Source organism: Mustela nigripes, chromosome 2 (genome assembly GCF_022355385.1).
Source record: "Mustela nigripes isolate SB6536 chromosome 2, MUSNIG.SB6536, whole genome shotgun sequence".
Classification (NCBI taxonomy): Eukaryota; Metazoa; Chordata; class Mammalia; order Carnivora; family Mustelidae; genus Mustela; species Mustela nigripes.
In genome coordinates this window covers 110,769,411-110,795,758 of record NC_081558.1, presented here as the reverse complement: position 1 = coordinate 110,795,758, position 26,348 = coordinate 110,769,411, and the positions used below count along the sequence as shown (strand labels likewise).

The 26,348-nt window shown below is 45.1% G+C and overlaps 1 protein-coding gene and 1 long non-coding RNA gene across 3 annotated transcripts in view; one reads left to right on the top strand and one right to left on the bottom strand.

Moving 5' to 3' along the window:
* The window catches only part of LOC132011959 (uncharacterized), an 11,828-nt gene extending 9,236 nt beyond the window's left edge, over positions 1-2,592 (bottom strand). Inside the window, exon 1 of the long non-coding RNA XR_009402468.1 lies at positions 2,516-2,592. This is a non-coding gene — a long non-coding RNA (uncharacterized LOC132011959). The remainder of the gene's footprint in view (positions 1-2,515) is intronic.
* Positions 2,593-7,766: 5,174 nt separating this feature from the next.
* AHSG (alpha 2-HS glycoprotein) lies at positions 7,767-15,223 on the top strand. 2 transcript variants are annotated; one of them, XM_059391326.1, is made up of 7 exons: positions 7,767-8,072; positions 10,226-10,336; positions 10,719-10,803; positions 11,149-11,312; positions 12,604-12,705; positions 13,861-13,944; positions 14,528-15,223. In XM_059391326.1, exons 1-7 carry the CDS (start codon positions 7,860-7,862, stop codon positions 14,840-14,842), a joined length of 1,074 nt encoding a protein of 357 aa, XP_059247309.1. In that variant the 5' UTR covers positions 7,767-7,859; the 3' UTR covers positions 14,843-15,223. The 2 variants fall into 2 exon arrangements, with proteins under 2 accessions (XP_059247309.1, XP_059247310.1); XM_059391327.1 differs by having other exon boundaries at positions 7,769-8,072; positions 14,543-15,223.
* Positions 15,224-26,348: the final 11,125 nt, after the last annotated feature.

The following is a 26,348-nucleotide window of genomic DNA, read 5'->3' as shown; positions in this document are numbered from 1 at the left end:
TCTCTCTCTCTCTCTCTCTCTGCCTGCCTCTCAGTGTACTTGTAATTTCTCTCTGTCAAATAAATAAATAAAATCTTTAAAAAAAAATAAATAAATATTTTTTAAACCTTTGTTAAGATTCATTTGAGAGAGAGTGAGAGCACAAGGAAAGGAGGGTCAGAAGTAGAGGGAGAAGCAGACTCTCCACTGAGCAGGGAGCCCCACTTGGGGCTCGATCCTGGAACTGAAGGCAGACACTTACTTAACTGACAGCCACCCGGGTGCACCCACCTGTCCTTTTACTCTAAGTGGTAATATAGATACTCAGCTGATGCAGGAATGTGAAGTGTACTATCTCATTTCATGCTCTTAATCATTTGAAGTATGTGCTGCTATTATGCCTTTTATAGATGAGTAAGCCAACTCAGAGAGGTTAAGCAATTTGCCCAAGATGATAACGATAAGGTGTGCTTACTCTTACCCACTGGGCTGTGTTGTCTGTCTATAGGCTAATTGAAGGCAAAGACCGTCTCTCTTCCCCATGGTACCACTTTTTTGCGTTCAGTCCTCGTGTGCTATTGGGGTTATTAAGAGCTCCCATTTATTGAGAGTTCATCGTGGACTACCCTAGGCTGAGAGTCTGTGAATGTTCTCAGTAAATCCTTAGCACATCTCTGCTAGCCGGGTTTCACTACCCGTGTTTCACAGATGAAGAAGCCAAGGCTTAGCGAGATGAAATCTCCCGTAAGGTCACATAGTTAGTAAATCCTGGCACCGGGGTTGGTCTTGACTCCAATGGCAGGGCTCCTAATCAAGCTGAGCTACTCCCACATCTTCTCCTTCCCGCGTCCCCGTCCTCTCCCACCCCCAATCCGGCCCCCTCCATCTTACTGAGCCTTACCTTCCTGCTAGTCTGCATCTTCACCCTGCCTCAGCCTTTATTAGAATTGGAGTCCTGGAGGCTCAACTGTTACTTAATGGGCCGAATGCTTTGGCTGCCTGTTGCACAATCCCGGCACAGAAAGGGAAAGTTGCCCCCATTATCTGCCCTGGCCCTGGAACCTTCTCTATTTCAAGTCATGGCCTCCTAATGTCCTAACAGGAACACCAGAAGCAATGACGTTCTGTATCATCACAGGACTTCTAGAGATCGGAGAGCAAGCACTGAAGACATGTCACCAGCTGAGAGCTTTGTCAGATTCACGATGAATGGAAACTTGTTCCCCTCTTAGAGGTCTTCCACTAACCTCACACATTTTCCCCCCTCAACTTTCAAGAAGTCTGATCAAGGCAATCTGTGGAGAAGAATGTCCTCTCTGTTTCTTGGTCTCATGGTAACTCTTTCTGAGAGTCCAGATAAGTCCCTGGAAACCAGGAGAAATTCTCCAGTCCTATGAGTGGCAAGTGGCCTCTCTCCTTGCCTACTAATTGCTGAATTGTCTTTCATCTGTGCACACAGGTGCATTCCCAAGTCCGCTCCCCCTCAGAGCTCTGTGAAGTTCATTGGACTCCCAATCACAGGATCATTCACCCTGTTTTTAACCACTGCTGCCAGACTTGCCTATTCAATTAGATGATGAGGTGGTCTCAAAACAAAGTCACCTGAGAAGGATGTGCAGAAAGAGATAATGGAGGTCAGAGAAGGATAGCGGGATAAAACATGGGTGTCTCTAAATCCCTAAAGCCCACCATATAGACCAGAGAGTTGACTTAGTCCATGTATATCCTGAGGGGAGAATCTGGGCCCATTGGTGAGGTTACAAGTAGACAGATGTTGACTCAATATGAAGGAAAGTTTTCCTGAGAACTGGAGCAATTTTGTAATAGAATGGAGTACCGGCAGGGTGGAGAGATTCCTGTATCTAAACGTCCTCAAAGAGAGAATGGTGGGTGCCTCTGAGCTGAGCGGGAAGCTGCCCTAGTGCCTCTTGCTCATGGTCATGGGGGCCTAATCTGTGCTGGGCAGGAGGCAGGTGCCGGGGATACGAGAGTAAAAATGACATAGACACTGCTGTTCCATCTCAGGGATTGTGTTCCTCGGGATTTAATGCAGGCTGAGGGCAGGAACAGCTTACACTTCTCTTGTGTGTTCATCATAACCAACATCGTGCTATAGAGCCAGACCCACTGGTGACCATCTGAAGACAAGGGCTGTATCTCTCATCTGTGCCTCCTGAGCGCCTCATACAATGTAAATGTCCAAGAAATCCCTTTGAAGTTAATGTATATATTTCCAGAGAATAAAGAATCCCAGGCAATAAATGGATCTACAGAAACTAAAATACTCACTCACTGTCAAAGAGACCCGTTCCAAACCCAGTAATCTACATGATAGATAAAGAAGTGCCTCAATTTTCTAAGGTGGGATGAGTTACTTGACTTCAGTGGCCTCACTATAACCATTGGACCCTCCAATGGTAAGACAGCTCTTCTGAGCATCTCTATGTCCAAGAGCCCCACAAAGCCCATCAAAGGGCCCATTAGAAGATGACCATTTCACCTCTCATCTTCCTTCTTGTCTGAAAATACCACTCACCTTGTTTTGAAGATATCAAAAGTTGATGACAGAAATCAGCAGAACAGATGGATACAATTTTCTGCATTGACTTCCATTCCCTTGGAAAACATTTAACCAGAAATAATGTAATAACTTACCTTCTATTTACCTTCTAAATCTGAAGTCAAGATAATTTCAACACCAGCTGAGTCATCACTTCAGTCAATAGGTCAAAGTCTCTTCCACTAAATTGATTTCCAGATATTTTCCACTGACTGAAATTATGGGAGTAAGCTAATTTATTTATTCTTTTCATTGTTAACCAAACTCAGTACATTTTTCTATTTTTTTCACCCACCTTTCTTCAACTATGGCACATAGCTGTGTCTTCTATTAAGAATAAGGATTTGCTCACTTATAGGCAATGCACAGCAGTCAACTTTCTCAGCTCTCTTTGGACCATTTATTCTTTTCATTTGGGGTTAATAGAGAAAAAAATGATTGGGCTAAATCCAGGCTTCATCGCTGTGTGATGTGGTCAAGTTGCAGAACCTCTCTGAGCCCCTGTGTCTTCCTATAAAGGAGGAAAGATGAGAGCTCCCAAGGAGTTATGATGATGAAAGCACAATGCTTTCCACAGAGTAAAGAGTTGCTAACATTAGCAAGGATGATGACATTTTCTTGAGGAGGAGCTATACCACCCTCAGAAAGCCCAATCTCTCTATCCTTTCTTTAACTCTACAGTGGTTAACCCTGTGTTTTGTTCAGGATGTTTGCATGGGTGTCAAGGCCATGGTAATAGTAAGAATAGTAGGAATTCTTCCTCCAAACTGGGACTGGGTCTAAAGTGTGACACAGGAGAGGCCTAGAGCATAAGATTTAAGGAGATGCAAACCTGAAGATGAACACCTCCTTAAATTGTACCCCTTCACCCTCTCCTTTGCCCCACCCTAGTCCAGGCCCTACTGTTCCCCCCACTGATTCACTCAAATGCAGTTTCTTTTTGGGGTTTTGATCTGCAGAGCCTGGTCATGGTTATGAGTGCAGGATTGTAGGAGAACTTGTAGAACCCCCTCTCCACCCAAAGAAAGGGAATAATTAATCACCGCTGGTCACTGTGATTTACTAATTTTTGCCATGCTGTAGTCGGGCCCACATCTCCCAATTTTGATGTGTTGGCGCCGACTACAAAGGGCTTTTCCAAAATATCTCCCAGGGCAACTGGTACTAAGTTACCTTCATAAAAAACCTGATGGGTCCTTGGGCAGGGGTAATTTGCATTCCATTGACCGACGTTTTACATTGCAGAAATAAATTCCAGTCTATCTCCACAAGACAAATGTTATGATAATTTTGTATAATAATTTATAGTTCTTGGCTGATCAGACGTTGCTGGGCCACAAAAATCCAGGTGAGCTCCTTTAGGGCAGATGGTGTCTTCTTGTCACTGCGTCCAGGCACCTGGCATCACAGGTAGTGGGTGTTCGATAAACATTTGTTCAATGCCCATATAAATGAAGAAACACCAGGCTTATCAGAAATTAATGCTTGGCCTCTCAGGGCCTAGGCCCTTTTTGTACCAAAAAGGGCAGAGCCAGAAATTCATCCCAGCGATTAAAGCACCAACCACTATAACTTCCTCCCTGTGAAAACCAATCGTCCCTCTGGCTTCTGCTGACGTCCACTTACCATGTTCTGTTTTGTCAAAGGCTGGGTTTCTAGCTTTCACCTCCATTCTCAAAGTTTGACTTGGTATTTATTGTAGCTCCTTCTACCTCTACCCTACCCCCTAGCTTTACCTGTGTCTGCCTGAAGGACCCCCAACACAAACGCCCCAGCAACTCTGACCCCACCTTGCCACAATCCTTCTTGTCTTCTCTTCTGATTGGTAATTATAAACACAGAGTCAGCCTCAGAAGAGTTCACATGCATCGCTGCCCTAGGGGAGAGCCCTACTTCCTACTTCAGAGAACCTGGTACCATCCTCAGCCGCCATCTTGAAAACCAAGCCACCAGCCACACGGGGCTCCAGCCAGCAAGCTCTGCCCAGCGCCCTGCTGGGCGTCCAGCACCCTGCTGGACATGTCCTGCTGGTTGTTGAACCTCTTCTGGCCCTCAGGCCCTTGGGTCTGGTCTCCTCAACCAGCTTGAACAAACCTCTGATATCTTCAATACACTCAGATACAGTGTCAACAGAAAGATCATTGTTTTAGTGCAGGGATGTGGGTCTCGCAGATAAATGCACAGAAAGGTAATTAAAATAATGAGACCAACGAGCAGAAAATGGAGTAAATGTCTATCTCCTGCTGACATGCAAAGAAGTTGGAGCCAGGTGGATGAAACCAGCCCAAGATCAATCGTAAGTGCATGCATTCAGCTTGTGAAAATCTTCCCACGTTTGAAATTGGTGCCATCAGGCACAGCAAGTACCCACAGCTTCCTTTGGACACCTTTTGCTGCAAGTGCCTTGGAAAACACACCAAAATATCATCTCTGTTCTTTTTCATTGTCAGTAACTAAATGGCAACATTTTTATCTAAGGAAACTGAAAAAAAAAATTAAGGGAACATTTTATTCAGCTTGACTCTACAGGCATTTCAGTTCCTAAGTATTAGACATGTGGAATAGTTGACATATAACCAAAGATACTCATAAAATACATTTTAAAAGAGTTCTGATTATTTTCCCACATCTGATTCCCACAAAAGTCAGCATGGAAACAGTAGCAGAGGCAAAGAGGCAATACCCAATGTGACTTAAACCAGCTGAATGGTAGAGACATAAATCAGCACAGTCTTTCTAATCACAGCTAGTGATCTGGCCAGAAAAACTGACGGCTTTAAAAATATCCAAATTTATTTGAATCGATGATTCCACTAGTAAGAATCCACCTTGCAAAAAGAACTAGCTAACCAAAGATTCCTAAATGCAAAAGTTCATTGCAGCCGGTACATGATAATGATCAGCTGATAACAAACTAAATGCTCAGCAATAAGCAAGTGGTTACATATGTTATGACCCACATGAAAGAATCATAGGCAGTCATCACATTTTCTAAGTCTGTTTAATGATGTGGGAATATATTTAAGTTACAGTGTTAAGTGAAAAAAAAGAAGACAAAGTTGTATGTGCCATCCAATCTAAATTATATATAAAATAATTCTTTGCATTAAAAAAAAGGACAAGATGAAAAAAAAAAGACTATATGATAGACCAGTGACACTGTTAAGAAAGAAGGAAAGAAAAAGAAACCTGGACACTGTTGACCTCTAGATGATGAGATTGTGGATGAGGGCTGTTTATATCTGTTAGGGTGACAGGGGAGCTACCTATTACTCTTTACTACAGGCTTTGTTTTTCTAGCATCAGTGAAACAAAACAATAACTCGCGCTTTAGAAATTGTCACCCATGGAAGATCTAAGAACAAAGATACCCAAAGAAAGAATGATCAAAGGAAACTTTTTTCTCCCCTCTCCCTACCCTCAGGTTGGGGGGGACTGTGGAACCACCCCAGACCTGAGTGGAAGTCCCAAGGCAGAGGAGACCTGAACCTTGCTTCAGAGGTGGGGGGCAGAGGGGGGTATAGGGGTAGCATGGGGAGACATCACATCGCAGGGAGAGGTCTCCTGTGTGGCAGGATGGCACCAGAGCAGGGGGAGGATGGGCATGACTGCAGTGTCGGGGCAGATGGGCTTGAGTACAGCTTTGTGAAGCTCCCATGCATGGGATGGGCACAAGAGCTAAATTTTCCCAAGGTTAAAAAAGAGGGTAGTACTTAGCTGACAAAAGTTCTTTTTTCTAGAAAGGGTCCCAGGGCTGAGATAAAGCGACTCCCGATCAGAGGATGCAGGACGGATGTCTTGCTATGGACAAGATGGGGGCAAGCAGGACAATAGCTTGCAGTTGGGGGGGGGGGCTGTTGGGTGGATGTACCTGGGCACCAGTGTCAATGGTTACCTGGCGAAAGAGGCCGGGGCAGACCCCAATCGCACAGGCAAAGACAGATGACTCTCTGTGCCCTACTAAATACATTAAAGTGTTATTTGCATAAGTCTCCCCCTCACCACTCAGGCTTCCTTCTAACCCCAGGGGGCAGAAGAAGCATAAGGGGCCAACCTAGATGGACCTGGATGGCAACCAAACATACTTCCCCCTTGCTTACCTTTCAGCTCCCAGCAGATCAATAGGATCATGCTTCCTTGCAGAAAGCTTCCCTCTTTTTTTTTTTCAAGGTGAAACATTATTCTCAATATCAGAGAACAGAACAAAACCATCCATGCTCAATGGTGGCCTCTAAACATTTGAGGAACATGTGGGTCTTCACATGAGGGCTTCTTTGCTCCAGGCTAAACCAAGCCAGGTCCTTCCGTGATTTTTTCCCAAGACTCTCACTCTCCTGCCCACCCTCCTGTAGGCCACACCTTGGATGGTCAAGGGCCACTTACAAGCAGTGCCTGAACCAACACTCTGGCCCTGTGCTTTGGCCATAAAAACTCACTTTAATTCTGCTACAGCTGCAGAGGGCATTGCAGAATGTTCTGGGTTCTTACGGTCTTCCAGAGCATCTCAGCCTGCAGTGAAGGATTCGAACCCAGAGCTTTGCCAAGGGAGTGGCTGTTGGACCAGGGCCCCCCTCTGCTGCACTGGTGGGGGGCACTGACCACACCCAGCCACGCAGGAGACCCAGGTCAGTGCGCCTCTGTGCGGTCCTGAGGGAGCAGAGCAGCCCACCCAGCCCTGCCGCGGGGAACTCCTCCTCTCACCCCTGTTCCACACTTCAGGCAGAAATCTCTCTCTTCTTTCCTTCTTTTCTCCAAGGCTCTTACCCAAGATCTTAGCATCTCCCAGAGCTCTTCCTGCTTGCTCTAGACCATCTGTATCTTTGCTACATCTGCGGGCCTTGTTTTCCCTCTAGGAGAAGATCATTCTGACATTAGAGGATTTATCAAATTGCTGCCTATCCCCACTTTCCCCTTCCAGACCCCATGGCATGCTCTGCTCCCAGAAGGGGGCGCTCCCTCAGGGCTGGCTGTGCCCCTCCTCGCCTTGGTGCACATCTCATCCCCTCCATGTTCCAAGACTTTGGAGCATCTCCACAACCACTCCCCTTCCGCCTGCCCCCAGCAGCATTGACTTTGGCAGATTTCTGGGGGACTGGTGATGTCCTAACTTGTTTGCTTTTCCAGAGCTGATGTTTGCAGGGGTTTACTTGGAACCAGAACAGAAATCATCCCACGTCCTTATGCAACTCCTCTAGCAGGCTCCGACAGATAAATAAAGCCCTCAGTGCTCCCCCGGCCTACTTTTTGGAGCAGAGCACCTAGGTTGGTTCCTGGAGCTTCAAGCCATCTGGCCAGCTGTTAGGGCCCCTCCAGAACAGCCATGAGGACCCTCACCCTGCTCCTTTGCCTTGCTCAACTCTGGGGTTGCCGCTCTGTCCCCGTTGGGACAGCTCTGGCTTACAGAGAACCCAACTGTGATGACCCAGAAACAGAGCAAGCAGCCCTGGCAGCTGTGGACTATATCAACAACCGTGTGCTTCGAGGCTATAAGCACATCTTGAACCAGATTGACAAAGTCAGAGTGTGGCTTCGGGTAAGTCACCGTGTGTGGAGCTCTGCCGGGTGCCTCCAAGGTCCCATCTCCCAGGAGCCCACAGAGGGGCAAACTCTCTGGTTTCTTCCCAGGAGTGAGGGAGGGAGCAAGGGGGAGGGGGAACAGAGAGGAGGCCTTCTGGGCTGCAGTCATGGGTCTCAGGACGGTGCTAGACAGGGGTGAGGAGATGGGTGAGACAAGAAAAGGCTTCAAATGATATTTTGAACATCACAGGTAGAAAGCATGTCTTGATAGAAAAACCGTATGCACAAGATACAGGGTTCTAGCTGACAGGAACTCACTTCTCTTTCTTTGCTTCTCTTTCTCTGGATGAAGACCGAGAGGGAATGGAACTAACATTTGATGATCAACTGCTCCGTGCCAGGCCACTCCACACACACCATCTCCTGGACCCCTCCCATCCCCCAGTCCTGTATTGTATGCACCGTCCTTGTCTGACATGAGAAGAAACCGAGCCTCTGACATACTAGGGTATTTTATTGTTGTTCTAGATCTATAATTTGGAGGCATAGGTTTGGGATTTGATTCTAGATCCATGTTTCTTCCTCTACACAAGTTACCTCCCAAAGAAAGAGACCTTCATCCCAGAAAGAAATGTCAGCAGGAATGGGGTTTACCTCTTCACACACTACACAAGTAACCACTGCAGTCTGAAGCCAATGATGATAAAGATTGAGCTGGAAAATATGCCTTGGAGGTCAGTTGAGAGATCTGGAGCAGTGAAGAAAAGGTGGATGTCTTCTGCCTGTTTTGAGATTCAATTTTATATTCCATGAGGGGTAATTCTTTCAGCAAACATTGGTTACAAGCCTTCCATGGGTAAGAACTGTGGCAGGTGCCATGAGAAATATTAAGCGGAACCATCTGAAATTACTATTTTTGTGTATTCAAGGCAGTCAAATATAGCCATTTTAATGGTTCAACCTAATATAAAAGAGAGAAAGACATAGCACCCACAAGAAATTTATAATCCAGAAGGGAGAATCAGGTAAACATCGGGATGTCTAGACTAACACCTGATCTCACAATAGGAAAAAATATGTGAAATCAGGATGGATTTTAAAAGTGCTGTAACCATACTGTAGGGCAGGGGGATTTGGAGGAAACGCCTATTAATTCAGTGGGGGAGGGGCACACAGCGTGCATATTCGAGGGAGAGTCATGAACGGACATTACCATTTTCACTCACGACAGAACTTGAAAGGTACATTTCTTGAGAATCCCAGGAGTACCTGGCTCCTAGTCACTGCAGCCATGTGTGTTTTCAGGGTTTAACTTGGGCAGTTATGTGCAGACATCATAAAACAGCTTCCTCCCGGAGAGGAGGTTCAGGTACTAGTGACGCAGGCAGAACCTAAATGAAGGGCAAGCAGAGCTGAACTAAAAGGGAGGAAAAAAAAAAAAAGCATACTTGTACCTTCTGCATTTTCCAGGCTTTGGAGAAAAGATACAGAAACAGATGAACCTGCAAAAACACCTCCAAGGATTTACCAACTAGTGACTTCAGTTTCAGCTCCATCTCCGAAGGAGGCTCGCTCTGCCTCCTCCTCCCCAGCAGGGGGCAGTAGAGAGCAGAAACTTTGCATCCAGGCACCTACCCAAAGACAAAAAGCCAAGGACAACTTTTCCCTTAGGAAGGAAAAGAAAATGGGGAAGGAGGGAAAGTAGATGATGATAAGGAAGGCAGAAAGAAGTAGAGGAAGGAGGAAGAAGAAGAGACACTAAGATATTATCCTATGGCACCCTACTTTGCCACTTGAATGAAAAAAAAAATCCAAAGCTGATTTTTGCAAAGGACTACTTGAAGGGTGAAATCTTAAAAATTAAGTGAGTATCAACACTCATTTTTAGCTTCCAAATAGAGCCCAGAGTGATGACCTGCCCAAGACCATGGCCCTTTCTTCCTTGCAAACAACCATCGAAAAGCTTGCCCAGCAAACAGGAGAAGACGAGAAAAGCCCTGGCCATTGCCCATGGGCCAGGGCAGAGCTGGGGGAGATGCCCACTAACAGGAATGACTTTCCCCTCACCTCTCCAACAGGGCTAACTTCAAGCCCAAGGGCTCACACTTTGGCCCACTCTGCGGCATCCGAGGAATAGGCTGCTCACTGCTTCATTCTGTGTCTCCACAGCGGCCAATGGGAGAGGTGTTTGAGCTTGAAATAGACACGCTGGAAACCACCTGCCACGTCCTGGACCCCACCCCTCTGGCCAACTGCACCGTGAGGCAGCTGACGGAGCACGTGAGTGCCCCTCCTCGGGTGACCGCAGGTGGTGCCCATCTGGTTCCCTGCTGGTTCAGCAAAGCACAGGCCCATTTCACCCAGCTTGCCAGTCTCCCTTCATGGCTAGCTGGTGTGCAGTGGCTAAAACTGCCATTGGATGCTGCCTTCCCTGTGGCAGATTTTTACAACAGTTCAACTTTCTTAGAGCCCTTTCTGAAACCAGAGAGCATCACGTTTCAATACCACTCGGGTGAAGGTGATTTCATGAGGCTCATCTCTGACAATATGCCTGAGGGACCACCCTACCCCCCACCCCCGGACTCCTCATGATAAATGAAAGGCCAGTCCCCCCTGTCCCCCCCGACCCACCCCAGCCCTCACTGTGGGTTTATTTCTCCAGGCCGTGGAAGGGGACTGCGATTTACGGGTGCTGAAACAGGATGGCCAGTTTTCTGTGTTGTTTGCAAAATGCGATTCCAGTCCAGGTAGAGATGATTATTATGATTCTTACTTTTACCTTGCAGAGAGAGTGAGGAAGGGACCTGAATTGTTTTTCAGTGTAAGCGGTTTTAGCCGCTTTGTTGGTGAGGAAAAGAAGGAGCCCAATTTCCTGGGACTTGCAACTGTAAAACAGTTTTTTTAAGGAGCTGTCCTCCTTGGAGGTGAAAGTCACCTTGATGAGAGGGGGTCCTGCAGAAATGTCGGCAGGACCGGAGCAGAGAAAGCAGCTGAAGCCACCTGGGGCATGTCCTAGGCCTTTCAAAATAAGCAAGGCCAGGGTGAAGGCCTGGAAGAATTACAGCCCACCCTCGTTTCTTCCCGGTGCGCAGACTCCGCCGAGGACGTGCTCAGGCTGTGCCCAGACTGCCCCTTGCTGGCCCCACTTAACGACACCAAGGTAGTGCACGCCGTGGATGTCGCGCTGACTGCCTTCAACGCTCAGAGTAATGGCTCCTATTTTCAGCTTGTGGAAATCTCCCGGGCTCAATTTGTGGTAAGACTGAGACCCCTGGACAGACCTTTGGGCAGTTTGGTAGCACTGCAGGAATGTAGGTGGTAGGACAGCTGTGAGGGACAGAGCAGGTGCAGGGGCAGCGACAGGAAGGCAGGGCAGGTGGTGGGAGAAAAAGGAAAGATAGGGTCCTTAGGGGTATGAGCGGTATGAGGACACCGAGTGTCCCAAGGATCCGGAAAGACCCCTCAGCACCTCACCCATGCGGAGCACCCTAACATAAAACAGCCAGTCGTTGCCTGTCCCGGGGTCCCCAACTCTAGATACCACCGGGGCTTGCCGTGCGGCACGTGGGAGTTCCGGCATTATCCAGAAGCACGGGCTGTGAACTCACGGGTTAGCACGAGGTTGTCCCGCATCACCACTGACCGTGAGCACTTTCAAAAAAATTGGTAATTACGAAGGCGTGAGCCTGCTTACACAGATGGGCGTGTGGTGGCAGGATCCGAAAGTGCCTTTTGAATCACTGGGCCAAAAATCCAGTTGTAGAGTGGATTATTTAGCACATTGATTGCAACAGAATTCTGGTATTTAAGAGAACGCGTCTCCTGGATACTAGCCGCGGCATGCTTGGAAATGCATTCCAGGTGTAAGTGATGATTCTGATGAACCAGAATGCGTGATTCTCAGAAACCCCCACCCCAGACGTCGCCAAATAACAGATATTTTATTGTAAGCATTCGGATACTACAAGGAAGGAAAGCACAAGCTTCTTCTCTACTTTTCTTTAGACTTTTTGTTGGATCCCGCTGTCTGTGATAGGATAGAGGGGAGAGGTATTAATCTCTTCACTTGCCTGCCGCCATCTTGGAGTAACCTGAACCTTGGGACTCAAACTGCAGCAGCCCCAAGAGGGAAGGCCATGAATCACTAGATTGTACACCTGAAATTAATATTACACTGTTGTTAAATAGATGAAAAATTTTAAAAATTTTTAAAAAGTGGAAAGTTCAGGGGAGGGAGGGCCCTGGGTTCCCACTCAGGTCAGTTAAAGTGGGCGCTCTCGAAACTCGTCTCTGTCCTGAATGATGGGCAGTGATACCTTTACCTCCTTCCCTTCTGTATACAAGCACTTCAGAACACAGATCCCCAATGACTGATCTGTGGTGGCCACTGGCACCATGTTTCCTGGCCACTTGGTGTGTTCTAAGAGAATGGGGCCCCCCAGAGTGAGCAACCCCAGTGCCTTTGCTCCTCCCCTCCAGCCTCTCCTTCCCTGCCTTTCCAGATGAAGTCATGTTGCATCATTAGAATTTTTCTTTATCCTCCTCAGCCTCTTCCACAGTCTACATATGTGGAGTTTGCCGTGGCTGCCACGGACTGTGCTGCTAAAGACGTCACGGATCCAGCCAAGTGCAACCTGCTGGCAGAGAAGGTGAGTAGGCCAGGCCGTGGGGACGGCAAAACTGGCCATAGAACAGAGTGCCCTTACAGCAAGTTAGTATCCTGGGGCTTCAGAGGAGAGAGAACAGTGAAAAATACCACTCCCCGTGGGGCTGGGTTATGCCAGACCTTCCTCTGTGGTGTCACCTCCGCACTTAAGAGCTGTCACCAAGTCATCTCCCCACTGGAGACCCTTGGAGTTCGGAGAAAGACAGAGGCTATTTCCTAATTAGGCCAAGTCATACATGGTTGCCAGGAGTGTGTTGTAGATTTTCTAGACACACTTCTAAGATGAAATCTTTGAAATCCTTGATACCATAATGTCTACTTCTAGGAATCTAGTCTAAAGAGATAATCAGAGATGTTCGACAGAAATATATCTAATGAGGTGATTTATCATGAATTCAAAATGACCCAAAAGAGAGGTCTTTGAACTAAAATATAGTATATTAATAAACAGAAAATCATACAGACCCTAAAAATTATGTTTTGAAAGAATAATGAGTGATATAAGAAAATGTTATCATATTATGGTGAGTGAAAAACACAGGGTATGAAATGATATAGTAACAATGATCCCAATTTTTAAATAATTTGTAATATGTTTAAAAATAAAAAAATACATGTTAACAAGTTTTCCTGGGTCACCACAATTTCTGGGATGAATGACAATCTTTTTAAATTAATTAATTTATTTTTTCAATCTGTCTCTTTTTAAAAAAGATTTATTTATTTATTTTTAGAGAGAGGGAGAGAGCATGAACAGGAAGGGCAGGGGGAAGGAAAGGGAGAGAATCTCAAGCAGACTCTGTACTCAGCTTGGAGCCCAATGAGGGGCTCGATCCCATGACTCTGAGATCACAACCTGAGCCAAAACCAGGAGTCGGCCTCTTACCCAATTGTGCTACCCAGGCACCTCTTATGGGTAATCTCTTACAGTCTCAAAGCATACCTGTAATTTCTGCCTTCTATTTAGAATTACATATTGTATATCTTCTATAAGCAGAAACTAGAAACTTTAGGAGAAAATTTTTTTAAGGAAATAAGAATTGAAGTTTTTCCCCTTGGACGTGGAGTATCAGTGAAACTGGGGGAGAAAATCCACTCTTTAAACCAGTTCAGATAACTCTTCTCTTTCTGTGGGCAGCAATATGGGTTCTGTAAGGCAACACTCACGGAGAAGGTTGGTGGGGAAGATGTGGCCGTGACCTGCACCGTGTTCCAAACCCAGGTAAGAACATAGTGATTATATTTGCCCCCATCCTCAGAACACAGTAATCCTTTAACATGGATGCAGTGTTCTTCTGAGACCGATAGCCTAAATAGCTCTGGGCATATGGGCATATGGGATCATCAACAAATGAAAGGTTACTTCCGCCATGCCTTCCCCTCCCTCGAACTAGTGGCTGCTGGACAGAGCCAATGCTCGTGCGAGGCTGACAAGTCCATCTTTCTATGAGCAGGGGCGGGGGTGGGGTGGGGGGTGGGATTCTGAGTTGCTCAGGTGGCCAGATCTGCCCAGGAGCCCCCCTGTGGCTATAGTAGAAGCTGTAAGGCGGGGTGCTTTTTCTTGTGGGATATATGTGTAAGTCCACCGATCCCATGACAGCTGGTGAGAAAGGGGCTACCACAGGGCAGTCCTGCCTCTGATGACAATCCTTTGCACCCAGGTAGTTCTTTTTTTTTTTTTTGCCAGATTTCTTGCTAGTAGAAATTATTACTGGGAGAGAATTGGCTGGGATTCCACCCAGAAGCATGTGTGGCCTTGCTGGTGAGGAGAAAGGTAGCTAAGTTGGACGTGATCCTCTCTCCAGCCTTTGCCCCCACAGCCCCAACCAGGCGATGCAGTGGCAGATCCAGCGGTGCCTGCGCCTTCCCCGGCCAACCTGCCGGCAGACCCCCTGCTGGTGGGACCCGTGGTGGTGGCACTCCCTGAGGCACCCCTGCCAGGGCACCGGGCACACTACGACCTGCGGCATGCCTTCGCTGGTGTGGCTTCCGTGGAGTCCGCCTCAGGAGAAGCATTCCATGTGGGGAAAGCGCCCAAGGTGGTGCAGCCCAACGTTGCTGTTGCTGCTGGTCCGTTGGTCCATCCTTGCCCAGGGAGAATCAGATACTTCAAGGTCTAGATGTAGGTCAGAGATGAGAAGGTTTGGCCCAGGAACAGATAGCCGCCATTTTGTCCAAGTCTGGGTATGGGGGGGGGGGTTGTTTACTATCAAAGCAGGTGCTATACAGGTCCAGACTAATATCAAGTCTTCAGTCCCAACTTTTCACTTTTCAGGGATAGAAGCAGAGAGGCAATGTTAGGTCTCCCAGAAGGTACAAGGTTGGCAACTTGATGGTCATTGTTTAGATGCTAAGTCACCACCATTGTGCTCTCTGCCTTCTTTGACCCCACAAAAACACCTGGAATGGGACTTTGAAAGGTGCTCTTGCCAACATCATATATTCTGGTTAATAAAAGTGACTGAAGGACCTTCCTTAATAAAGAAGGTTCTAAGCTGAAATGTGGTTATGATTGTTGCTTCTTCTCTCCAAGCTCACATGTGATCTACCTTCAAAATAACCATATCACAAATATCCCTAAGCAAAATCTAAGTGAAAATAGAAATAAAATGGAACAAAAATCAGCTTATATTGTTATGCACAGGAAAAAATGGGACCAGGATCTTCTCACAAGCCATGGAATGAGCCCATTTCTTTATGAGAAAATCATTCTTTTCATTTCATGAGAGTCAGAAAATACTGCTAAAGGATGACACAGTGCCTGATCTTTGTACAAACCAACCATTGGTTTTCCCCAACATCCAGGTAAAGGGGCATGGGGCTTGGTAATTAACACAAGAGCTTCACTTTAATGATATCTCTTCATTACTTCTGTTTAAAATAACTGTTGATTGTATTGTATACACTTCCTCTCATGATAGAGGATTGGTCTTTCTAGCCAATCCATTTTAACACCTCAAAGCTCTGGTTTTCTACTATGAACAGAAGAGGGATACTTGGATAGGTAAATCCAGTGGACATTTGTATGTACTATCCAAGTGCTCAGATAGCATGAAGGAATAAACAGTTCCTAGGATAGAATGATGTCCAGACAATTTCATTTCCTTGCCTCCTAGCATTAAGTTGTTCTGAGTAATCTAAAGTATAGGCCCTTTCAGACAGAATTTTAAAGAGGTGGGACTAACAACCAGTTGAGTGGGTTCACTTGAACCCAGGAGACCAGATCAAGTGTTGATACCTTATTACTGTCTCCTAGAGATTTTGCCAATATTCCAGTAACCAGAAGGAATGGCCAGGAAGGTAGGAAAACCACTAGGCATCTCAGAAGCCAGGGAAGACAAGAAAGGCATGGTCGGGTGGCCTAAATGCTGCAGAAGGGTCAAAGAGAAAGAGGAAAAATCCACAGGTTAGTTGACAGGTTTGGAGGTTATGGCAGATGCAGTTTCGCTGGGAGCATGAGTATAAAAGCTACTTGCAGGGGGTTAAATGGTAATGGGTAATGAGGAAATGGAGGGGCTCATGCATTCTCCTCTTTCAAGCAGTTTGATGGTGAGGAGTAGGAGAGATAGGATGTAATCTAAAAGGAAAACTGGGTCCAGGGAAGATTTCCTTTTCCAGAAAGAGGATTTTTAAGCATATTTAGGGCAAAAGATGGGAAGAGACGGAAGAAGCAAGAGGAGATGATGGGGCAGGATGCTGGGAGAGATCATTTAGTTGAGAGCTGGGAACAGGAGGGTTTGAGCAACTCTTGTCCTTCCTTAAGGAAGCTCAAAAGAGGATCCTGAAAAGGCAACTTTCACCTAGTACTGAAAGAGACCCTTTCCACCTTTGCTACATACATACAGGTGTTTCCATGAACACATGGAGTATCAGTCTGAGTGTTTTCGAGGGCAGGTGGTAGATACTCAACCCAACATAAGTAAAAAGGGAATGTTACTGCTTTGGGTACTGGGAAGTCAAATGGATGAGTCCTATCTAAGGCACAGCTGGATCTAGGGGTTCAAAAGATATCATCTCACACCCATCTCCATCTCTCAGCAAGGCCTGCCTTCAGTCTTAGCCAGGATGGCTACTGGCAGCCTCACACCTATATCAGCATAGTGCCTAAGCCTGAAGAAGGAGAGAAGGACCAATCCAGAAGAGCGAAAGGAGGAGCTCTTCCAGGGGACCAGCAGGCACAAAGCCTAGAGACAGGAAGTAGGTTGATGTGGCCAAGGATGAGAAAGGAAGCTGGGCCAAAGCAGGTAAGAGGAGAAGAAGGAGAGTTCTAGAAGATGAGGTTGAAGCAGTACATGGGGCCAGGTCATGAATAGCTTTGCAGTCCCCAGAAATAATTGGGGTGTTATTCTCAGTGAAATGGGAAACCACTAAAGAGTGTAAGCAGGTCAGTGACATAATCTGATTTATGTTAAAAGATCAGCCTCTGTGGATCTCAACCTGGGAATGAGTGAGGTGCAGCTGAACAGTATCACCTTTCCCCCAGAGGGACATTGGAAAGTGAGCAGAGGTGCTAACTTGGGGGGCTACTGGACAGAGGCCAAGGATGCCACACACTCTGAAATGGACAGGTCAGCCTCATAAGGAAACCCCAACAATTAATAATGATTAGCTAATGCCCCAAATATCAATAGCATTTATCTGTTGTTTGTTGTAGGGAAAATGGGTGAAAGCTGGGATAGGAAGAAGACTAGAGCTTTCTAGGGGAGGGAGAAGGGTGTACTTCAGGGTAAGGTGGTGGGCAGGAGACATGGTGAAGCCAGGATATAATTTTCAGGTGGAAATCCTAGGAGCTCCTGATGGGTTTGACGGGGAGGTGAGAAAGAGGGAAGTAAAAGGTAACTCCTGGATTTATGGCTTTGCAGATTGGGTAGATAGTGGTGCCATTCATGGAGGAAGAGGGCCTTGGTTCATTTCATTTGAGTTATCTCACCCTCCCTCCTCTCTGTCCTCAAATTGGGCATTTGATTTTTCTTTTCTTTTCTTTAAAGATTGATTTACTTATTTTAGAGAGCATGGGCTCGAGCAGGGGAGGGGTAGAAAGAGAGGGAGAGAGAGAATCTCAAGCAGACTCCTTACTGAGCGTGGAACCTGACATGGGACTCCATCCCAGGACACTGAGATCATGACCTGAGGTAAAATCAAGAGTTGGCTGCTTAACTGACTGAGCCCCCCAGGCACCCCTGCAGTTGATTTTTCCATCAGCCTTACCCATTCCTTGATCTCATGCTTCTCAAGGAAACAGTGAATCTGACAGACCTGAATGACCTGGGCCAAGCTGCTTCAGCTCTCACTTCTCACTGCCCTCATTCTACAACCAGGTGCAGGGAGCAGTCTGGCAGGGCGACTGCAGGATTTGATGAGATGCTAGAAGTATAGGCTTGGAACCTATGTCGTCACTCTAACCCTCCTCTTTGTGGTCTTCTAGAGCTTCTAGAGCTGAGAATGTTCACAGTGTTTATTACAGCATTATTTAAAAGACCAAAAATTGTAAACATCATAAATTTCTGTAATGAGGACTGACTAAACTTTGTTACATCCATTCCATTGAGACCACGACACAGAAATTTAAAATCATGTTACAAAAACATAACAATTCTTATAGGAAAATATTCATACATTTTGAAATCACAAGGCAGGTTTTAAAATTATGATCCTAATTTTGTATATAGGCATACTCATATTGACACACTCAGGCATGAAAACTGCAAGATAACAGAGAGAAAAACACCAAAATATTAATAGTGATTGTATCAAAGTTACGGAATAATGAGTTGTTTTTTCTTTATTCTTTTTCTGTGTTTTCTAAAGTTTCTATAATGCTTGTGTACTGATTTTATAAACAAGATTTTTATTTTATTTTTCTGCTTAGAATGGGGGTTAGCAAACTTCTTCTATCAAGGGCCAGGTAGTAATATTTTAAGTTTCATGGGCCATATGGTGTCTGTCTGTCTCAGCTACTTGACTCTTCTGTTGTAGAAATAGCCATAGACAATACAGAAACATAGGGGCATGGCTGGTCCCAATAAAACTTTATTTACAAAGTTAACAGTGAGCTGCATCTGGCCCTCAGGTCACAGTGTCCTAGAAAAGTAGAAATAAAGAGAAATGGAACTGGGAGGAAAATGGTGTTCCTAGAGCAGGGTGATTCCATGCGGAGTTGGGTGCTAGTCTCTAGAGTCAGAGTGGTCAAGTAGGAAAAAGCTAGACTGTTGCCAGGGGGATGACGAATTTTTCTGAACAATAGCAGGATGAGGGTGGAAGGCAGCAGGATAAGCCAGGAGCTAAAGGCTTTACAGCAGAGAAGAAGTGACCAGAAGGTCAGAAGATGCCAGTGACCCGAAGCAGGAGGCTGATGCGGCAATGTGGCGTGACTCTCAAAGAAACAGGTTTTACGCAAGCATAGAGGCTTAACCATCCTGGAAATAGCACTGGAAATGGGGAGGGTGCCAATGTTACCAGATGTCAGCCTCTATGCCACAGCTTTTATGGAGCAGCTGTGCCTTCGGATGAGCGCAGGAAGTGACGAGGTTAATGACATAGGTAGCTTTATTTACTAAGGAAAGGGAATTTCAGAACACACAGTGGAAAGAAAGATCTAGGCAGAAGAGGGGGGCCTGATGGCTTATCAGTTTGCAGGGGAGAACACAGAGAGCACAAAGAAGATGACATTGCCCAGAGAGGACAGACAGCAAAAGGGGTTCCGCTGGGGGCATGTGGGCCTCTCGAGGATTCGTGTTGGGAATGGGTAGGCAGTAATTTGCTGTTGCAGGAGCAGACCATGAGATGAGTTTATTTCCAGGCCTTGAATACAGGAAACAGCAGCAACTTCTGGAGGAGGTGAGGCCTTTCCCTCACTAGGTCACCTCCATACCCTCCTCCCCTAGTCTCACCTTACTCAAAGTCCATTCATGACTCTTTGGCCTTTGGTCCCCACTGAGGCAAGCCCCAATGTAACTGGACTGGGCAATGATGTGTTCGCCATCTCTATCACTTCCTCCATTGTATCCTTCTTTATTTACTTCACCGCCTCTTGGGGCATTGCCTAGATAGAGGAAGAACTCAATGAGTAAGTAAAAAAAGATCGACCTCCTTAATGGATCTTGACAGCTCCAGCCTGCCTCCTTCAGTGGTCTGATACTGGGCTTCCAGAAGCTCATGCACAAAGACCAGGTTCTGGCACTACCCTGCAAAGGGAGGATTTGTATGATCGCATGTCTCCAAAGTAAGGGGTGCAAACCCCCCGGGAATGCACAAGATAAATCTCTGGCTTATGGGTTTTTTGTTTTGTTTTGTTTTTTACTATTTTACTAGATCTATTGGCTGTGTACATTAGGTCATATGAGAGTGACTTTTCCTTTTCAACAGTCTTTATTATTTGGAGCAGTTTTAGGGTCACAGCAAAATTGAGTAGAATGTACAGAGAATGCCCACATGCCCCTGTCCCCACATGGCCACAGCCTTCTCCACTCTCAACATCCCTGACCAGTGTTACATTTGTTGTAATCTATAAACCTATGTCAACATGTTATTTTCACCCCAAGTCCCCAGTTCATATTAGGGTTGACTCTTGATGTCGCACATTCCATAGGCTTGGATGTGAGCATAATGGCCTGTGTCTACCATTATGGTACCACACATACATCTCACTGCCCTGAAAGTCCTCTCTCCCCTCCATTGTCCAGCAACCACTGATCTTTTTACTGTCTCTGCAGTTTCACACTTTCTGGGATGTCGTATAGTTGGAAAAATGGGTAGCCTTTTCGTATTGGCTTTTTTAACTTAACAAGATGCATGTACAGTTCCTCCATGTGTTTTCATGGTTTGATAGCCCATTTCCTTTTAGTGCTGAGTAATATTCCATTGCCTAGATGGACCAGAGTTTATCTGTGGAAGGACATGTTGGTTGCTTCCAAGTGTTAGGAATTAAGAATAAAGCTGCTGTAAACACCCATGTGCAGGTCTCTGTGTGGATGTGGTTTTTGTTTCATCTGGGTCAATACCAAGGAACATGGCTTCTGAATTGTTTGTATGGTAAGAGTAGATTAGTGTTGTAAGAAACCACCAAACTGTCTTCCAAAGTGGTTGTACCACTTTGCATTCCCACCAGCAATGATGAGCATTCCTGTTGCTGCTTACCCTCACTGGTATCTGGTGTGGTCAGTATTTTGGATTCTGGCATTCTAGAAGGTGTGTTGTGGTATCTCATGGTTGTGTTCCCGGTTGACATCTGATGTGAAGCACCTTTTTATATGCTTATTTGCCACCTGTGTATCTTTGTTGAGATTCATTTCTTTTGCCCTTTTTTATTCTTATTCAGTTTTTTGATGACTTATTTATTTGAGGGAGAGAGAGTGTGTGTGTATATGCGAGCAGGAGGGGGAGGGACAGGAGGAAAGGGAGAGAAGCAGACTCCCCACTGAGCATGGGGCCGGATGCTGGGTGCTGCAATGTGGGGCTGTATTCCACAACCAAAATCAAGAGTCTGATCCTTGACGGACCAAGCCACCCAAGTACCCCTGCCATTGTTAAATCAGGTTGTTTATTTCACTGTTGAGTTTTAAGAGTTCTTTGAATGTTTTGGATAAAGACCTTTCTTTACTTATCTTTTGTAAATTATTTTCTCCCAGTCTGAGACTTGGTTTCTCATTCTCTTAAAGGAACCTGTTTTTACTTGTTTTAACTTACAAAGCAAGAAATTAAGCTTTGCTAATATTTAATATATTAATTATTGATGTAAACACAAATAAATAGTCATACATATATCAGGGATGCATATTCTAACATTCTATTACTAACAGGGTGCATGATTAAAAAAATTTAGAAACCTCAAATGTGTGGAATGAAGTCTAGATTCCTTACCTGGGCAATGAAGTCCTTACAAAATCGGCTCTTTCACCTTCTGTATCCTATTTCCTGTATATGCTGTGTTGTAACCAAATTCAGCTACTAGATCTCATCTGAACAGACCCTGGGATTTCTTGTTCCTCTACCATCTCATGCTGCTCCCTGTCTTCTCCCCAACGCCCCCAAACCATATGTCTGAGTGCTATTCCAAGACCCATCTCCAATACCCTCTTCTTCCAAAAGCCTTCCCTAAACCCCAGCTGAAAAACCGCACCCCTTTCTGGACCCATCTTATGGCACTTTCTAGTCTATTTTGTGGCTATTTGTTTGCATGTCTCAGATTGCCTGGTTCATTTTAATTCACTCTCTTGTTCTTCAGCCTGCCTAGAACACTGCCTTGTCCTGAGAAAGGCTCAAATAACATCTTTGTTGAGATAACACATGGTAAATGACACCACTTCCCTCCCACATCTTGACCCTCAACAGATTAAGATTTCTAGTTTCCAAATAAAATAATGTTCCCCAGTGAAAAATCCCTCCACTTCCCTCCAGTATATCTCCATATCGCCCATTCTTACCTCTTGCTCAAAACAGATGCTTTTCCCAGCTCTCAAGCTACTCTTCCAACCCAACCACAACCTCCCGCACCCCATCCCTGATTACTGTGTCCTTCCTGGTGTCTTTTCTCTCCTAAACCAGACTCACCCTTCCCCTGACCACAAATCCTTTCAGATAATCCCCATTCTAAAAACCCACTCCCTTCTCTCAAGCCACTCCCCATCCCTCCCTTTCCCTTTCCCATCAAACCTCTTTTTAAAAAATGCTTACTTCAGTTTTTTTAAAATGTTACATGTTCACTAAGGAAAATTCGGAACATACTGAAAACTGAAAGACTAAAAATAGGGATCTCCTATATATAGTCTTGTATCTCTGATGCAGGCACTAGTAACATTTTCCTGTATTATATTCATGCTACTCCCCTGCTCCCACCATGGAGATGCCTCATAAACACCATATAATTACCCGGTAGTTCCAATGGACTATCCCACGTTGTGATTTAACATTATAACTTAAATATCTTTCTAGGCCTCCCAAATGTCATTTGTGATAACTAGTCAGGATTTCAGCAAATGAACATACCATAGTTTACTTATCTTCTCTCTTGTTGGACATTTTGGTGGTTCCCACGTTTTCATAGTTATAAGTAGCCCGATGATAAATATTATTTATCGTATAAATAATACGACTGTGACCCTTTCACCATCCCCCCACTTCCAATCTTCCCTCATCCAGGGAGTCTGGCTTTCTCCTCTGCAGCCTCTCAATCGCAGACTTTATTTTTTTAAGCTCACCTTCCACTGCTTATCCCCTAAATGTTAGTTTTTCCAGAGTTCCACGTTGATTCTTCTTACCTTACCTACCTTCCCAGAGGGAGCTCACCTGCTCCATGGTGTACTGATTGTGGTCCGGGTTAGCCCCCACAAGCTGCGGGCCCATGTGTCCAACACTTATTACACTTAGAGATTTGTCAAGCCTCACACACAGGTTTCTAGATCTCCCTACCCCCTACCTCCATCCAAAAATCCCTCCACCCAGTCACCTCACCTGAAATCTCTGGGCTCATTCCTGACCCCTCTCTCCTCCTCACTGCCATATTTGCTGGGTCACCAAGTCTTGACTTCCTACCTTTCTAATATATCTCAGATCCATCCCTTCCTCTCTGTACGTACTGTCACTTCTGCCTCTGCAGCAACATCACTTCCAATAGGTCTCCTTAGTTCATGATCGTATCTGTCAGGGTTCAACCTGAGGAGCAGAACCAGTGGGAGGTATTACATGGGACAGGCTTACGCAATGATGACCCCCCTCATTGAGGGGACTGAATAAACAGTCCTTGTGAGACTGTATTTATATCTGCTCCAGGAGCCTGAAGTCCATGGGGCAGGAATTCAAGAATAGAAGATCAATTGTGAAGTGGGGAGTGGGAAGCAGGCCAGAGCCCACAAACATGAGATAGAACCCATTAGGATGGATGAATACACAAGCCCATTCTTTTGCCTCTGACCTTGGTGACACGGGTATCCTGAAGAAGCTGGGCTTGAGTGATCTTTATGAGAACCAAGTCCTTAAAATGCTTTCACATTAAGAAATACTTTCATCCAGTAATTCCATTCCTAGCCATCTGTACTAAGAAAATAATTAAGGGTGTGAACGAAGACTTGCCCGTAAGAATGTTAATTGTAGCATGTTCATAACAGCAGAAAATTGGAAACACTCTGCATATCCATCAAAGAGAATTGGTTTGGAAAACTGAATCCACTGTCAAGGGACCACTGTGCAGTAATTAAAAATTAAGTTGTGCAAGTGGGTTTATTTATATATTAAGATGTTCATGATCTATTATTGGACTTTAAAGGAAAGTTATAATATAGTAAGTCAGTATCATGTTATTTGTATATAACATGAATGTTATATGTGCATAGAAGAAAGTCTAGAAAGATATCCATCCACCATTAATATGCAATGGAATATTGCCATCTTTTTCACTTTCTGTCTTTTTGATTTTTCTATAATGTGCTTAAATTGCTTTGATCATATCCTTTTAATGAGAAAAAGTTTAAATAACTTGCAGTGAGTTCTCTAAGTCCTTCACCTAACACCATTAATAGGCATAAATACTTTTTAACCAAAAAGAAGGAGGAGGAGGAGGAGGAAAAAGAGGAGGAAAAGATTATCAAGTATTAAGACTTAAAATTGATGGAGCACGTGCATGATCTCATTGAGTCCTAGAAAATAAACATGTCTCCATTTTTATTGAATAGAGAACTGAGTGTTGAGAAAATACATTGTGCCTGAAATCACAGTTAGTGACAGATTCCATTCAACAGGCCTACCCAGTTAGGAGTGGCAGGCCTTTCTACTTTCTTGCACAGCAGAGGCCCCAGTCAGAAGCACCCAACCCTGAGGCCAGTGCCTGCACTGAGAAGGGTTAAAGCAAATGAGTTCTGAGGCCATTGTCCATAAGCCATCAAAGGCAGGAGACCCTTGCATTAGTAGAAGCCGGATCAAAGCCATGGAGGTGTATATTGGTTTTTCCCCTGTAGTTAATGTATTATTAGTCTCTCTCTCTGAGTATTTACCCAACCAGAGCCATGATGAAGGAGAACAACAAACACCACCCACTCACTAAGGAAAGCACTGGCATGGAGTGTTTAGGGTTCAATCCCTGGCTGGGTGCATGGTCTTGGGCAGGTCATCGAATTTCTCAGGATTGTGGTAGTTAAAGAACTAACAGTGTGGATTAAATACAATGTTTTTAAACAGAAACACATAAAATGAAGATATATATTATTGATTAGTTGATGAAAATGTGACCAGAGATTTATTGGCCACACACACATACATACACATGGCAAGGTATTGTATTTTCTCCTTACAAATAGCTCCTCTCCTCCAGGTTCAGAGTGCTTTATGAGTCAGGACTCGGTCTTATTCATATCTCAACCTCCCCAGCTACTTAGTACCCGGTACACATAGGTCCTTGGGAGGAGTTTGATGAACGAAGCACAAATAACCATCTTCTAATCCTTCTGCTTGAACCACACTGCAAAGTCCTCAGCTCATCGGACACTTCCCACAGGCCTGAATCCCCATGGGGTCTATTCTTCTGCTTTCCCAAGGTCATTGGTGTGGGAGGTGTCCAGATAGAGTCACCTGTAGTAGCACCAACTGAATAAAGCAGATGCCCTCACTGGATGGTGTTCCATGCTTGGGCAGAGCAAATCCACGTGCTCATGACATTAGGAATGTTCCCAAGGGCTAATGCTGCTACCTGGTCCTACCTGAATATTGGAGCAGGGAAAATGCTCATGCATTTTCTAGATTATTCCAGCCTCAAAGGCAGAGGTGCCAATTTGCCAATTGGTTTCAAAAATACAGAGGTGTTTTTGTATTTTCTTGGCAAAAATGCTTCCCACCTTTATTTGACCCGAGTGAGGATCGGGTGGCATGGGGCAGAAGGCGGGATGTGAGACCACCTGTTTCAAGAGGCTCTGCAACTAGCCGACTCCCCTTGAGGGTGTGTCCTTGGATGGGTGGTCCCATTTCATTTCTTTTAAATATTCCACTTGCTTCCCTTGTCCCACCTCATCCCAGTGCTTGGGACAACCATGTTTCTGAGGAGAGAAGAGGTGAGGCATCCAGAAGTAGAAGACTGGGGAGCTGGTGGGCTTTAAAATGAGATGTGCTCCGTATGGGTGTTTTCTCAATGTGATTAGTGTGGAACGTGTCAAGATAAAGTCATCTGTAACAATACTGACTGAATAAAACCAATGTCAGCTTTATTGCTTTAATTTTATTCCCCACACACTGTCATATCACATAATAATTATAACATGAGAAAACCTTTCTTCTGGGTTTACCGTCCCTGGGAGAGTAAATACTGCATATATAGGTAGGTGGATGGATAGATAGGTAGATAGATAGATGTGTCAATAGATGTGCAGACAGATAGATATGTAGATATTAGATAGACATGTAGATAGATATGTAGATAGATAGTAGATATGTAGCTAGATAGATATGTAGATATATAGATAGATATGTAGACAGATGGATGGATATGTTGGTAGAAAGATATGTAGAGCGATAGATAGACATAGATATGATGGGATGGCATCTTATAAAGAATGGGTCCATCTTACAAAAGAATGAGTCTTTTTCTTTAGAAAATTACAGAAATATGTAGAACTCTGACCCACAGTCTGTAAAATCCTGATGGAA